The sequence below is a fragment of the Echeneis naucrates genome, chromosome 23, assembly GCF_900963305.1.
Source record: "Echeneis naucrates chromosome 23, fEcheNa1.1, whole genome shotgun sequence".
Taxonomy (NCBI): Eukaryota; Metazoa; Chordata; class Actinopteri; order Carangiformes; family Echeneidae; genus Echeneis; species Echeneis naucrates.
Window position 1 is genome coordinate 16199614 of NC_042533.1, and position 16971 is coordinate 16216584.

The 16971-nt window shown below is 39.6% G+C and overlaps 1 protein-coding gene across 1 annotated transcript; it reads left to right on the forward strand.

Annotated features, from left to right (window-relative positions):
* The first annotated feature begins 210 nt into the window (after positions 1 to 210).
* Positions 211 to 14685, forward strand: mkrn1 (makorin, ring finger protein, 1). The gene is made up of 8 exons (XM_029495012.1): positions 211 to 313; positions 914 to 1045; positions 9602 to 9783; positions 10827 to 11050; positions 11989 to 12203; positions 12399 to 12509; positions 13452 to 13596; positions 14239 to 14685. The coding sequence occupies exons 1-8, from the start codon at positions 240 to 242 to the stop codon at positions 14449 to 14451; spliced, it is 1296 nt and encodes a 431-aa protein (XP_029350872.1). The 5' UTR covers positions 211 to 239; the 3' UTR covers positions 14452 to 14685.
* Positions 14686 to 16971: the final 2286 nt, after the last annotated feature.

Genomic DNA, 16971 nt, shown 5'->3' on the forward strand with positions numbered 1-16971 from the left:
ACACGAGCATTCTTTCGCATTTCGTTTACGTTGTGTAACAAAGTATATAAACCGAGCTAAAACACCGCTAAAATAGACCCGTTTTGCATGAATGCCTTGCTGGTGAGAGTATTGGTGCCTCGTGCAACTGGCTTTAAATTCTCGGCTAAATCCGACTTGACTCGTACAAATACGAAAGATGCCGAACTGGAACGGAGCTGTCCGGAACATCCGGTTGTAGGCTCGCAACATAAACAGCTATGGCGGAGGCAGCAGCAACGTCTTCGGTGGCTTCGGGAGTAATAGGAGGCTGGACCAAAAACGTCACCTGCAGGTAAGAAAATATACGCGAGTCTTAAAATGTTTAAGATTATTATGTCGCTTATCACTGTTGTTTTGATATCAGGCCAGCAAGCAACTGACAACAGCGTCTTCTGAGGCTCGACCCAGCTGTTGGCTAGCTAGCTGTGCCGACGTTTGACTACTGTGGTGCTGCTGTTGCTCTGTTGTCACATATGAGGCAGCAGTTGGTTTGAAGTACGGTTTGAATTATTACCATGGTTAGCATTAATGCCAGGCAATAATAGTAGACTCAATAAAACAGTTGACATACAGCACATTTAAGGGAACATTCGATGTAAATGACATTTAGCTACGCTCGAACTCAAACAAATGGTAAACAACGACATGAGAGTTTAAAATAATTTCAAATAAATCATAGCTTCTGTTAACTACAGCCTTAACACGACATTAACTAACGTCATGAGCCGCGTTGTTTGTTTGGACCATCCTAAGATTGCGTTTATAGTATGAATGTCGAAGTCGACATTCCGACAGATTTTTTTATGATTTGGATCAGCGGGTGGTTCAATTAAATGTACAATGTTCCGTTTGACGAGTGTAGTGACAGTTTCGTTCTTGTATTGTGTTTCAGATATTTCATGCATGGATTGTGTAAAGAAGGAGACAACTGTCGCTATTCCCATGATCTGACCAACAGCAAACCTGCAGTCATGGTTTGCAAGTTCTTTCAGAAGGGAAACTGCGTGTTTGGGGATCGTTGCAGGTAAAGACACAATTGAAGTTTAAGTTATTTTGAATATAAATACAAAAATAAATGAAATATAGGTGCACTGACAATGACTGTGGGTTTCTGTACTTATCTGACAAGTTCATTGCCATTTTCCATAGTCAAGGGTCATTGTTGCCAATTAAGCTGCCTAATAACTTCCTTAACATTAAAATTGGCCCGGCCCAAGTGACAGCAAATTTGCTGGCAGGGTCTCTCACAAGTGTTGAAGTTTGTTCCTCAAGAGGATCTGACACCTGAGACTTCTACTTTCTGACATCAACATGTTGTTGGTCTGTGTCTGTGGGGCCTCATGTTGGTTGAAATAACAAGAATCGCTTGTAGAAGGATAAGTATATGATGGGTGAGGTAATATTCCATTGTGCACAATGGTAGTTTATTATATGTTTTTTTTCCCAAGTATTGTTTCTATTCATTTACTGTTGTGTATATATTTTGTTCACTATGTAATCCCACTGAAATAAATTAAAGTGGCATTATATGCCTATACCCTGAGTCATCTGAGGGCGCATGTTGTTCGTTGCAAACCAGTACATTATTCTATCTCCCAATTCTTTTTAAGGACATTATATTCACTTTTTCAGTCTTAGTCCATTTGTGATGTAAAAGGATCCAGAGTACATTTACACAAATAAAGATTCTATTTTACTTATACATCAAAAATATTTCAACCTTCATTCAAATGCTGAACTTTTGATTTGATTTTGAACTTTTTTGGCTATCTATCACTGCGAATGTTTCATAACATGTGGACAGTCCTTAGAAGTCTAAACTGCACTAATACTATACCATAGTAAAATCACACACAGTGTTCAGAAATGTTCATTGTTTAAAAAAAAAAATCTAAAACATTGTGGCATGCTTTGTATGTAGTCATCGGTGTGTATTTGTGGTGTGGAAATTAATTGGGTTCCTAGTGTCTTTTAAAGCTTGGATGTACCCACACAACAGCAGCCTGCTTGCACAGACCATGTCTGCTTAATGTCTGGCTTCAAGAGCATCCCCATAGTGACCACGGCACTAAAGGACCAGTCAAGTGTTTATAGAAGCAAAAAGCTGTTGTTTTGTTAAGTCATATTCTCCATCATAGTGAGGAAGGTGTTCCAGCTGTTCCTGTTACCCTCATGTGGCTGTGCACCTGCTATCATGAGTCTATAGAAAACTCTCGCTGTGGAGGCTTTATATGGTTGAATTCCCTGGGCTCTATTGTCACAATCTCTGCCTTGCCTTCTTACCCTGTCTCTGTGTAGCTTTCTCTCCCTCTCTTCTCCCTCTCCCTCTCCCTCCCTCCCTCTCCTGCAGCGCCCAAGGCCAAAGAGAGTGCACTGCAGCCTGCATTGCAATTGCATAACATTCTGTTTCCCTCCTGTTCTGTTTCTGAGAGCCCTCCCCTCTCCTGTTGCTGGGTTTCCCAGGTTTATTCCACTGCAGCACCCTTCTCTCATTTATTTAATGTGACTCCAGCAACCCTCCCCCTCTCCCTGCTTTTGCTGTGATCCATTGGCATTCTGGGAACAGACTGGTTAATAGTGTGCTGAGATGGTGCTCATCATTGTAAAGGCAGTGGAAGAGTTAGGCCAGGTCTTCCTTTTGTATGGGTGTGTGCTTAGGTTGTCATGGTCTATTAGTTATGCTGTTTTTTAGGGCCCCCTCAGTTCATCTAATGGATTTTCTTAAAAACATTTATAAAAAACATATACTGGGATCCTGTAAAATCTTAAGTTTTTCCCCAAAATTTTCAGTGATTAATTGTGGTGCCTGCAGCTGTTCTGACCCATAAAGATCAAATGTTTACATAGGTTGGTAAATGTTTTGCAGGGAAGAATAATTTTTTACATTTCCTTCCATCCATCCATCTTTTACCGCTTTTTCCATTTCCGGGTCGCGGGGCTGCAGGAGTCAATCCTAGCTTACATTGGGCGAGAGACAGGGTCGCCAGTCAATCACAGGGTCAACACACAAAGACACACAGAGACGAACAACCACTCATGCTCCCATTCACACCTACGGTCAATTTAGAGTCTCCAGTTAACCTAGACGTGCGTGTCTTTGGGCGGTGGGAGGAAACTGGAGTACTTGGAGGACACCCACGCAGATACGTGAAGAACATGCAAACTCCACACAGAAAGGACCCAGACTGGGAATCAAACCCGCGACCTCCTTATTGTGTGGTGACAGCACTAACCACTATGCTGCTGTGCTGCCCTTTTCTTTTTTTTTTTTTTTCCCCCCCAACAACTTTGAAAACTACTGTTGTCCCCCCACCCCCCACTTTTTCTTACAGCCTTTAATGATATACAGCTTGGTATAGTTCTTTCATGTCATGGACAGTAATTCAATATCAATATTCATCGCTGTAGAAAATGTCTTAATAAAGGTGATTTAAAAAAAAAAAAAATCAAGAAAATTCCGATATATCAACATGCATTATTTACAGAGTCTCTCACTGTTTATGCTCATTACAGGGTGCTGCCATCTTTTGCATAAGATGAGCACAAACAAGAACATAATAGGCTACATCAGTACATCTTGATATCAGCATAGCCACACAACCAGTGTTTAGCAGTAGTAGACTAGGCTCAGACACGGTAAACTGTTAAATGTTTACCTTTTACCTCAACACAAATGTGACTGAATATGCATCCAACAAGTCACAATATAGCAGACAATATATTTAATTTGAGACGAAAGACTAATTCAGCTGTGTCTAAGTGGTTCAGTTATCGAAGTTCAGATAAAATTCAGGTGTCAGTGTTCCACTTAAATGTGCTTGACAGGAGCCAACTAGCAGAGGGAAAAACATCAACTCTGTCCACCACTCAAACAATTTACTTCCATAGAATAATTTGGGAGCCTGAAGATGATACATCATAGAAATTTAAGGCAGCCTGTCCCTAAAACATCATTATCACTATCCCACATATTTTTTTATTGTTGCTCTTGCCCCGCCCCCCCGCCCCCCTCATGTTCCGCAGCAAGTTAGTGAACTTTTCATATTCTTTGTCTATGGCTGAAGCACTTTTTTTACAATCTATTTAGACAAGAATGATAATTAGCCTACGAAATGGTACAAGTAATGATAATTACTTGTACCATTTCATATCTAACATATTACTTATTTTCATTGGTGATATGGGAAACACTTTTTAGAAGTTGATAGATGCGGATATTTGCTTGATTTTAAAAACAAAACAAACAAAAAAATTGCCTTTTTCATTCATTCACGTTCTACGGCTTATCTGTTTAAGCACCCTGCGACCATTTACCGGTCATGGGGGTGCTGGAGCCAATCCCAGCTCACATGGGCAAGAGTGAAGTAAACCTTGGATAGTTCACCATTCCATTGTACCACTCACACTCAGACCTACAGGCATTTTAGATTCATTCATTAACCTAAACGTGCCTGTCTTTAGACGGTGGAAGGAAACTGTTTTCCCCAGAGGAAAACCAGAGAAGCATGGGCAGAGCATACAAACTCCGCACAGAAAGGTAGAACCCGCAACCTTCTTATTGTGAGCAACAGCACTAACGACAATGCTGCCATGCTTCCCAAAATCTGGCTTTATATTACCTAATTGATCTATGAGGCAGTGGGATATTGATATATTTTCATATTCCTGACAAAGATTGGTGGATCAATGAGCTGTACAATATAAATTAATATTTGTTGTTTACATCATATTAAACACCTAAGTGGTCATATTAATAATAACCTGGAGTGGACTGATAGCATAACAGCTCTGTAAAGGTCCGAACAGGCTTTGTTGTTTCAGAAACAGCCTAGCCAGCCTAGACGGTGACCTTTTTTGAATCTGTGGTGGCATCAGCTATCTAGGACGGGACTGGATAAACTAATTGGAAAAGCCAGCTCTGTATAGGGATGCACCCTGGAGCCAGTAGAGGTGGTGGGTGGGAAAGAATGTCTATGGTATCTGTGATAAAGAGCAACTCCCATCCCTTGCAGGACTGACTGACTGGCCTGCAGAGATCTTACAGATAGGCTAGTCCATCCAAAGCGTTTGAAGGAATGTTACCACAGATCGTTCCTTCCTACAGACTCCAGCAATGTCTTAGTTATCATAAAAAATCTAAAATACATTAGAAATACAAAGTCACCTGCACCATGAGTAATTGTGGGAATAGGAAATCAAAGCAGACTCAAGTGTATAGGAATTGTAGCCCCAGGGGACCATCGTGCGACCAGTTATTACCATAGAGGGAAGAAAAAGGGTGAGAGGAGAAGCTGATTGTGTATTCCCATGGCAGGATCAGTATCTGTTATTGCGTTTGGGATACTGAATAAACGTGAAGATATCCAACAGGTGAATGTTGTAATGATAAGGCTGCATTAGGGCTATGAATGAGATTCCTAGTTGTACAAGGACAACCACTAGAAGCCTCTCAGGAGCCTATGAAGGTCACATTGCTTCTGTCCTCTGCCCTCTGAAATAGACAGTAAACAGAAGCTGTGCTTGACACAGAAACAGGTGGAGTACATATATTTATAAGAAAGCTCAAGTTGACTAAAACTGTCGCTTTCAATGTACAGTAACAAAGTTCAAAGGTCAATGTGAACTATTTCAAACCAACTGTTCAATAAGCATTTAAAAATATATGTATTCAGCCATTCTGTTCACTATTTTACTGTTATTTACACAACATGGTGCTTGTTAGCCATTTATTTTCTGAATTCATTAAATTCCTATTCCTTATCCCCAATTCATTGCAAGTAAAGATTTCATAACTAAATCATAACAAAGTTACATCAAGGTACTTTACATATAGAGCAGGTCTACCAGGCTCGAGGGGGAGCCATCTCCCTTGACCGGTTGGATTGAGAGAGGGAGACACACAAGGGTTGGGGGGGTTAAAGTTGGGTAGAGTAGGAAGAGATGAGAGCAGGAGGAGGGGCTATTCAAAACAGGTGCAGGCAGGAACAGATGATGCTGCATGAAGTTCATAGAAATGATGCTGGATGGTGTTCATGAAGATATAGGAGCAGCAGGTGTTGCAGGAACATGGGATGGCGATGATTCACCACCTGTAGGATGAGGACTGGGAGAGAGGGGAGAGTAACTGGAAGAGACAAAAACTTCGCGAAAACTAAATGCAAGTAAATGCAATACACATGCTTAGAACTGAGAAACAGGGATTTGGGAGAAGCATGGTTATTGATATGTTGGCACATGCAGGGGGGAAGGAGAGAGAGGTGCTCAGTGCTTCCCCCAGCAGTCTAGGTCTATAGCAGCATAGCTAACGAGTTGCTAAAGAGTACGCCCCCCAGACTGATACTGGAAGTTGGTTCCAAAAAAGAGGAGGCTGGTAACTGAAAGATCTGCCTCCCGATTTACTCTTGGAGACTTTAGGAACCACAAGTAAACCTCCACCTATAGGCCTGCTAGGACAGTAGGGAACTATGAGCTCTGGGATATGATGGCGCTTGGCCATTAGAGTTTTATATGTTAATAGAAGGATTTTAAATTCTGTTGTGAATTTTACCAGCAGCCAATGAAGAGCAGCTAAAACAGGAAAGATGTGATCCGTTTTTCTAGTTCCTGTTGGTATTCATGCAGCAGCATTCTGAATCAACTGAAGCCCTTTCAGAGATTTGTTTGGACATCCAGGTAGTAATGAGTTACTGTAGTCCAGGCTAGAAGTAATGAATGCATGTACTAGTTTTTCTGCATCTTCTTGAGAGAGGATGTGTCTGATTTTCCGAATGTTTCTCAGGTGGAAGAAAGCTGCCCTACTGACTTGTTTTATCTAAGGGACAAAGGACATGTCCTGGTCAAAAGTTACTCCAAGATTTTTTTTAGTGTGATCTGCTAGCAGAAATAACGTCCCCAGCTGTAGAGAATACTCTTTCGCTTGGAACCAATGTCACGGGTACAGACAAGGTATCACTTTGCCAATTTGGCAAGACTAGACAAGAATATGTGAGTTCATAGATCCTCCGCCATTCTCGTGGTTTGCACTCCAGTTCAGTGATGTCTGCTGCCCTATATGAGGTAACCTCTGGTGTTGCCAGCTGAAGAGTGTTCTTTTGTCCCACCTGACTCTTGAAGAGGCCGTCCAACAGCTCAACTACAGCAGACTCCTTGGAAGAAGGAAAAGAGTTACCAGCATCTGGGCAAGGAGAGGGCTCCACTTCGCCTGGTTGTCCTTTCTCAGAAGAACACACGTCTGTGGTCCCTCTAACCACCTTTCCCTGCAAAATACATTAAATTAGTTACATTAGAAACACTTTACAGAGGCAAAATATTCCATTTTATTTATATACCATGTTAAACAGTAGAGTTTAACTACTACTACTACTGTTAAACAGTAGTAGTAGTCACAAATATGCTTCAATACAATCAACAAGTCTGTTTCAGCAGTCTGTCTCCTGGGCCAGCTCTGAACCTCCATGATAACACAGTGGGGAAACAACTATTTACAGAGGGGAAAAAAAGTCTTGATACGGTGGTCAGAAATGCATGATAGGTATTCTATTAAAACACTGAAATTAAAATAGAATAAACATAGGGCTATTCAAAATGAATAAAACAAGCAGATAAAATGGCCATGAAACTGGACAGGTTTCAGATTATGTACAATGAAATCAATATACAATACCTGTGGCTGATCTTTCACTGGGGAGGGACTCTGAGCAGCAACCATACTGGCCTCCTTTTTCTGTAAGGAATAAACCATTATTAATACAGACATAAAAATACCAATGACACTGCAGCAGCAAATCATTCAAAGTAAGCAATGAAGACATTTATGCAGAATTAGTACAATAACTGTTCCTCCACAGTAACAGTTATCTCTCCAGCATGTCATGTGCCTAGCATCTCCTGTTTGGTCTGCAGTATGTATTCTGTTGTTGTGCTGTGGTGAGAAAAGGACTAAAGTTTTCTCACTCTTCCTAGCAGCCTGGACACTTGGTTGACACTTGGTTCCTTTCTGAGAAACTAAATTGAGTGAAACAACCAATTTGGGGCCCAAGTCCAGCTTCAGTCAGTGCTTTTACAATATTTCTTGCATTATCAGCTGTAACGGTGTTTGGTGACCCTGGTCTCTCCAACTTCCACTCCACAACTGTAGCCTTCAGCACCTCTGCTAGGTTTGTGCTTGTATGTTGGTCATATATGGTGCAAGTTTGCAGAAAATGGCTTTTAATCTCCCACTCAGACGTGATGTGTTGTGCCGTTAAGAAGTCCTCTGTGGTTCAGGATGTCTACCCATCCGTTGTGAGTGCTACTGAGGTAGCGTTGGACAGTTCATGGACAACAGTGGCTTTAACTTGGTTATACAGAAGTGGTATGATGACTTCACTCATGTAGGGATGAAAAGACATTTTAAACCGCGGCTCAATCACATTCATAATTTGTTTAAATCCTCTGTTTTCAACAGTTGAGTATGGTAATAGATCGGCTGCTATGAAAACGCCAATGGAATTGGTTATTTCTTTAGCGCGAGAAAAATAGTCAAGGAAGCTCTTTCTTTTTAAATTACATTGATATCGTCATTTGCACCAAACTGCGCTTTTTAGTCGTGCTGGTAATGTTCAAATTCGGGTGGTGTCACTTTAGCTGCGTTAGCATGTTGGACATGTTTCCGAGTACATATCAGACCGCTATTCTGCAGTATCAGCACACTGCTTTTGACTTGTCCACACTCTTATTTCCATCTTCATGTTTTATAGTGAAACCAAAGTGTTCTCAAATGGGGGACTTGAGGTTTGCAGGTGCTTCCTCTAGCTCGTCAGGCTCATTTGCCATATTGTGAGTGAGACACAAGATGCTCAAAGTGGAGGTGGAACTTCACTGGCAGGTAACTCAATTATGTCCGCCAGCTCACCAAAACTGGATTAAAATAAAACCGAAAGTCATGTACTGAACGGTTTGATACAAATACGTATACCGTTACAGCCCTATTGTATGAATATTCATTGTTTGTAGCTGGGAAAGCACTGTCTACACCAATCACTCATTATGTCCACTGATAGAAGTAAAATAGCATTGTCATCTTGTTATTATGCCACTAAGTGGCACACTAACTACAAGGGCAGTGTGTCTTCACTTGCTGCCTGAAATGAAAATGCAAGGTAGTCATTGTTAGTCACTTCCCTGTCATTGATCAAATGTAAATGCTGGTTGTTGTGGACATGATAAATTGAGACCACCAGGCTAACAGCTCCAAGTACAGAGAGGGACACGCAGAACAAACACAGCATCCCCAGTCCAGCCAAGGGTGTGTTTTATTGGACATAATTATTACAATATCACTTGCATTTTCATACGATTTTTGCCACTGTATCTGACACTTATACTATGTATCTCTAAAGCAGACATCAACTAACCTTTTAACTATGGACGATTTGGTTTTGTAGCAGGGCTTTATAATTCTGGGTTATTCATATTTAGTCTATTAACATTTTGTTTGAGTTTAAATTGTTAACTTTGCTGCATATTTCCAGGGCCATTGTACTAGTTGTGGAACATGCAAACATTTGTACTCTACCAATGGTCGTGTGTGACTCCTCAGGTTTGAACACTGTAAACCAGAAAAAAACGAAGAACTGACAACCTCGCTGATGCTGCAGCTGCCCTCTGCCTCGCTGGCCAGTGCATCTGATCCAGAACCCAGTGGGCAAACACCCGTCCATGGGGCACAAGACTGGGTCAATGCTGCTGAGTTTGTTCCAGGACAGCCATACTGTGGACGCAGTGAGTTATCAGAAGATAATGAAGTTATCAGTAAATAAAAACAAAGTTTTTCCTGTGTTCTTCCTGTGAAGCTGGGATTAACAGTAAAAAGTCTTTGTCCATTTAATTTTCTTTGGTCCTCAACATAATATTTATATTGCCAGAGTGGAGTTGAAGTTTGAGGTACACAACACACATCTTCCAGTGGTTGTTGACAAGATCATTAGCTTTTTGGCCTTTTATCAAAAAACTTTTCATTAAGCCAGGCCTACCACATGATCCGGGCTGGGTGTTTGTTTCATTGTTAGCATCTATGTGGGACTTGATGGTTAAGAAAGGATCTTTCTTTGGCAGTGACTGCTCTTTTGGCTTGTTTGCAAACTAGAAATGAGTCCTTTACAGTCAAGCTTGGCCAAGAAAGAGATTTTACAGTCCACTGATGCCACCAGCTGGTGGTGCTCTTTCTGGATTGTTACATAGAACTGTCAATCCAGAAGGCAGATGTTTTGTGGTGCCTTCTTTGACCTGGGAGAAGTTGACACTGCCTATAGAGTCTCATGAAGTCTCATCTAGTAAATAATCACTGGAAGAATGATGGGGTAAGATCTGGATCAGAATCATTTAACTTGCACGTCCCACCGTTTCATTTGGCGGACAACATTTTAATGTCTCATAGCAAAAAAATTCCACAAAGTGGCACCACTCCCTCTGATCTTACAGTGAAATAGCTGATCTGGATTTACCCATCTATAAAATGTGTGTGTAACCAAAGTTACTTAGAGTTATGTTATTCATGCAACACCAAAAAAAAACAGATTGAGAGGCAGGGGTATAGTTAGCAAATATAGCATATTGGGGTGTCACCTGTTTCCTCCAGTCAACAGTTCTCCCAGGTTGTCACTGGGTCTTTGCATATTTCTCATCTCAGTTTTTTTCAGATGTACATTTTGATCAAGTAGGTCTTGCTGTTAGAGTTCCCAATGAGTGAGCATGATAATTTTTTTGTTGCTGTTGAACTTCATATATATGTTAGTCTCCATAATCACTGGTCTTATTGTATCCAGCTGAACAAGTGAAGGTGGAGAGCTCTATCACCCTCATTGAGGAGTTTGACAATGATGTGGGACAGGACAACAAACAGTTGAGGAAGCAGCTCTGCCCATATGCTGCTGTTGGTGAGTGCCGCTATGGAATCAACTGTGCCTATCTCCATGGCGACGTGTGTGATATGTGTGGCCTTCAGGTGCTCCACCCCACTGACCACAACCAGCGCTCTGAGCACACGAAGGTAATGGTTACAGAAACAATATGCTCACTTTTTTCCCCCACATAATTTATTCTAGACATATTAATTTATATTTTTTCATTGTCTTCGCTTACTTGGACCTTGTAGCACCTTGCATTTTGTTGACTCTGGGGGGGGACACAGGAGGGCACCTGTATGCTGTCTCTGACATTATTGATTGTTGTTTGTGACCATGTGAATGTATGCACTGTCTGCTGTCAAACTGAATTGCCTTTGGAACAAATAAAGTTGTATCGAATTGAATGCTGATGAGTCCACATGACGTCTACATGATGTCTCCAGACGGCATTTGCTTGTACCCCTCTACCCCACAACAGCCCTGTGTGGTGATGGTAACCTCTCTGTAAAGCAGCTGTGTTAAGGAGCAAGGCAGGACTTCTCACTCTGAAGTTGGTTCTAACTACAAAAACCCTGTATAGTTGTCGGAGCAGAGCTACTTATCTCACAAATAACCTCTGGCTCAGTGCATGCACTGACAAGAATATGCTGTCTGAATGTTTTGTCCAAATGAGAAAGAGAGAAGCAAGATAGATGAATTCAATAGCAAATGCATTAGCATTGACACTGATTAAATTTACACATTTTCTATTACTGGCATCATCCTCCATAATGTTCATGAGTAGCAATCACAGTATCTTAATGTTATTCATATAACATTTACTGGGAATTAGTTGACTGACCACTGACCACTGTGCTGGATGACACAGATTTGCAATAGAACCTGAGATAAAAAAAAATTCTTTACAATGGCCAAATCAGCATCAGAATAATGGACTAATTGAAAATGATTTTTTTTTATTTGGTTTGTCATCTGAATACACCCTGTCCACACTGCCAGTCTGTGAGATGTTTGCTGAAGCATCCTAGGAACCCTGGTGAAAGGGAGTGTGATTTGATGTTACAACTGTTCCCTATCCTAGGCATGTATTGAGGCCCATGAGAAAGACATGGAGATTTCATTTGCCATCCAACGCAGCAAGGACATGATGTGCGGTGTGTGTATGGAAGTGGTGTTTGAGAAGGCCAACCCAAGTGAGCGCCGTTTTGGCATCCTCTCCAATTGCAGTCACTGTTACTGTCTCAAGTGCATTCGCAAGTGGAGGAGTGCCAAGCAGTTTGAGAGTAAAATCATCAAGTGAGTCTATTATTCAAGAAGGCTTTGGGAAGTTAGGGGTCTTTTTCAGATGGCAAGTTTCTGCTATTTTTACATTTGTTATGAGATAGTGAAGTTTCCTTGTTTTTCAAGTCATAAAAATAGTCCTGATAATTACACACCAAGTGGTACTAATCATGTACCTGACCACAGTGTTCTTGGACTCTTTCTGTGCAGGTCTTGCCCAGAGTGTCGAATTACGTCCAACTTTGTCATCCCAAGCGAGTATTGGGTAGAAGATAAGGATGATAAACAGAAACTCATCCAGAAATACAAGGATGGCATGGGGTACAACATTGCATTTCTAATACTAAGAGACTATAGAAGATACACATACATCACTAAACCCAATTCCTGGGTTTCTTTGACTTTTGAAACATCATTAAACCCAGGATTAGGGTTTAGCAATATTTCAAAAATCAAAGAAATGTTGAGTCAATCCATGTGTGTTTCACAAAGCCAGACACAAAGTTCTCTTCTCTTTAAAAGTTATGGTAATTTTCTCTGTTACTGATTTTAAATTTGGATTGTTAAAGCTGCCTAGCGAATTTGAGTATTAGCATTTAAAAGTCCATTGTTTTTCCTGCAGGGTGGAGAAAATAGTTTGAATAGAAAGCTGCTGTGGTTGAATGTCATTAGAGTCATTACAGGAATATAATGATAAAATCCACCAGGAGGTAGAAATGTGGGAAATTATGAAGGAAGTGCACTGATGCAGAAGTAAACAAGAATCAAAAATGTTGTACATGGATGGGCCAGTTTTGGTCAAATTCTGATTTTATAAATGGCACTTCTCTGACAAAACCTTAAAGGACATAAATTTGAGATTATTGCTATTTATGAACGTAACCTAACAGATCTTCCCTATACTAGATACATTTACAGGCTTATGTGTTTTATTTCAGTTGTAGTGATTGAAAGTGCAGACTTATTCCCCCTTTTGTAATAAGATAATACTTTATTTGTTCCTCAGTGGGTAAATATGCGATGATATGTTTACTAAAAGTACTTTATTTTGTTTAATGGTGATGAATCTCAGTTTAACAAAATCTCTTCCCCGTAGTTACTGAGCAGCCTTGAAACTAGCTTTGTAGACTAGACAACACATGAGTCAGGTTTGTATGAGTCTGTTTGGAAAATTGGTATGACTAACTAAAAATATAATAGAAAAAACAATGGAGGCTTAAAGCAATACTAATCAGAAAACTCTAACAGATATTCTTTTTACAGGAATAAACCATGTCGATACTTTGATGAGGGTCGAGGAACATGCCCTTTTGGCTCAAATTGCTTCTACAAGCATGCCTTTCCTGATGGACGCCTGGAGGAAGTTCAACCTCAGAGAAGACAGACCGGATCCAACAGCAGAAACCGGGTAACTCCTACTCCCAAAATTAAATAATTTCAACAGCAAATACAGGTATCAGAAAGAAATACCTTAGTGCTTCCAAGAGTGTGATAGTTTTTGAACACTGGTTTAAATGGTTGGGAATACAACTATCAGAAGCCATTACTATGCTTTGTACAAACATATTTGACAACCCCCTGTTCCCCACAGAACTAGCCAATTATTTCAGAGCTATGTCAAGCAGGCAGCAGGACCATTGGAACTTCCTGACGACTTTTCCAAATTAAAGAGGATGTCCCCCCTCCTTAAATCAACATTAGTATCTTGCTTCATCAAACTTTTCCTAGTTGTGACAATGAATGCAAAAGTGTTTCAAAATAAGATTTGTGGAAAACTGATTTTAAGATTTTTAGTTACTTGGCTAACATTATTGAGATATTTTATTGTTTTAAGATTCTTAATTAATAAGATTATTGACTGAAAGTCAAAGTGCTTTAGAACCTAAAGACAAATTGGATCATTTTGCTAAAGTTTTGACTTTTTAAATGAAGATTATTGAACACTGTCAAATAATTAAAACATGGGAAGTCATAGTGATCTGAAAACAAATCTCAGGAGCTAAACTTATTAAATATCTTAAATAAAGTCAAATATTTGACCCCTCAACAGAACTCAAGGCGAACACCAATATGGGACATCTATGACGAGAGGGAAAGTGCCGACTCCTTTGACAATGAAGATGAGGAGATGGTTACATTTGAGCTGAGTGAGATGCTCCTCATGCTGCTTGCTGCAGGGACCGATGATGAGGTGACAGATTCAGAGGATGAGTGGGACTTGTTTCATGAAGAGCTGGATGATTTCTATGAAATTTACCTATAGCAGCCCATTAACCCATTAATACCTACCCTCCAGCCCCCTCATGTTACTAGACACTAGAATGGACTGTCTTGTGTGAGTGATGGACAGTAGCTTTTCCCCACCCCCTGTATTTTGGCAGTGCCTTTAAGCAGGCCATTAATAAATGAACTTCTAAAAGAAAAAAAGAAAAAAAAAAAAAACACAAACAAAAAACAAGTTGGTGCACTTGTGCTAAAACATTTTCTATCCTTGTGAGTCTTATCTTGTGTGGTTCATGTTCAAAATTATAAAAGGAAAAATGAACTCAATATAAGATTTAACAAAATTATAACTTTCTTTGAATATTGTTAATAAAAATTAAGTTCATTTGTGGATGTGGGTTTTGAGTTGTTTATCATCTACCCAGGTATTATACTAAGACTCTGAGGATACACTCAAACTTACTCAGCACCATTTACTGTAATAGTGATGGGCATGTTTTAAGATTTTACATACAATTTCACAAGTCTGGAACTTTTTTCTTTATTAGAGTTGCTGATAGCCAATATATTGTGCAGATGTTTAATACATTTTCCATGATCACTTCCATATTTTGCTGAATATACTGTATCCCCTTAGACTTGCATACTTTTTTTAAAATTCAAAAACCTTTTATGAAATGTCAAAGTCGTGATATTCAAAAAAAAAATTTGGTGAATTTGTGGCTTGGATGGCCATTTTTGTTATTTGGACATTTCAGTGTCAGTGAGTGGCTCATAAAATGACATATTGGAAGAATTCTCAATGCACCATATAGCTGGTAGTCACTTATACAGACAGCAGAAGTCAGGGGACAAATACAGAAAAAAGGATTTTATATTAATTGGCTGGAGTATCCATATTAGGGATTAACATAGGACAGGGAAAGACAGGAAAGAAAACCTTACAGCTGACAGCAGCACTAAAAAAATCTTTGCATAACCTCTCTTGACATTTACAGCTTTTAATTTACACTTTTTTTTCAAACTATAAATGTCAACTTGTCAGTTTTTCTGTTGTTGTTTGTTTTGTTTAGTTTTTTTTTTACAGGGGTAAAAAAAGGTTGATTTTCAATGCTGTCTCCAGTTACTATTACAGAAATACTACTGATCAAAATGGTAGTCACCTTGAACACTGTATTGTACTGAGTGGCCGCCAACAAGCAACACTTTGTTCAGTTTATGAGCTGCTCAGTGACTGATGAGTGAGTGAGTGAGTTATGGAGATGGAGCTCACTAACTATGGAGCATTATGTGACAGGTCTGTGTTAATTTTCTCTGTAGTTTTGCATAAAATTCAAATCAGATGAAATGTTTTCCCTTCAACCAACGTCAAACCCTTCTTCAGAAAAAGTGCAAGAGTTATCACTTGTGATTAAAACATTCATCAGCAGAAATCAAGGAGCTGAAACTTGTGACAATGTGAAGTGTAGATTCACTCTTTTGTTAGCTTAATGCATTTTAAGCTTTGCTGCTAAGACACTCATATACTCACTCTTAATAGCAGGTCTGAACCTGTTGAACTCCATTGGAATACATATGATAATTAATACTGAAATCTGTATTTTCTATGTTCCACAGCTATCCATCTGAACATGAAATTAAAGTTTATTATCAATCTTTCTTCTGCTTGGACTTTGAATCTTTGTGTCCATTTTAGAACATAACATTTGAAGTAGAACAATTCTCAATAGTAACTTTTAGTTACTACCAAACTAACTAGTATGAGGGGGTGTTGTAGAGCCTGAAAAACATTGTCTTGTGGTGAATTACTTTGCCAAATACGCTGTTGTCCAGAGTTTTGGCTTCTAGTGGCTACAGTGACTGAAAAACGCATTTTCCAGAAAGATTAGTGTTTGTGCCTAAGTTAACCTGAGCTAAATGACTTGAATAGGACTTAGCAGAGGACATTCCTTGAGAGGAAACAGAAACAGTGCAAAATTTTTGATGCTGTCACCTTAATAGGAGAACCAGAATAGGCTGGACAGGAAGCCATAAATGTGCTTTCTTTGTAGTCATGTCTCTTTGAGAACCATGGGGTGAGGTGACCAGATTTCTGAAATGAAAATCATGGACATTTTCAGCACAGTGGTCAAAAATCAAAAGTAATCATTATGAAATTAATAACGGGATCAATTACATCAGCATGTATTTTGCCAATGCTTATTAACGAAAATGAGTAACTAAGGTTGGGACTACCAGTTTTGAAACTAGGCTAGAGTTCCAACCTCTCACGGTCACTTCTAATTCCAAAATAAAAACCAAAAAATGGCAAGTACCAAAATTATCTGCACTATGTAATTACTTCTGTTTGGAATGTGCTACAGTACATCTGAGGTTCCTAAACCTTTCAGACCATGTACCACTTCTGTGGAAATTATCTGATTGTGTCCACGCAACTAAATGCTACTGTATTAAAATTAAAGAAAAGCCTCCTCTGTTGAAGCTGCATAAGCTGTTTATAAAAACATGTCTCCAGCATTTAACATTCGAGCTGGAACAATCAAATCGAGAGATGAAAAAA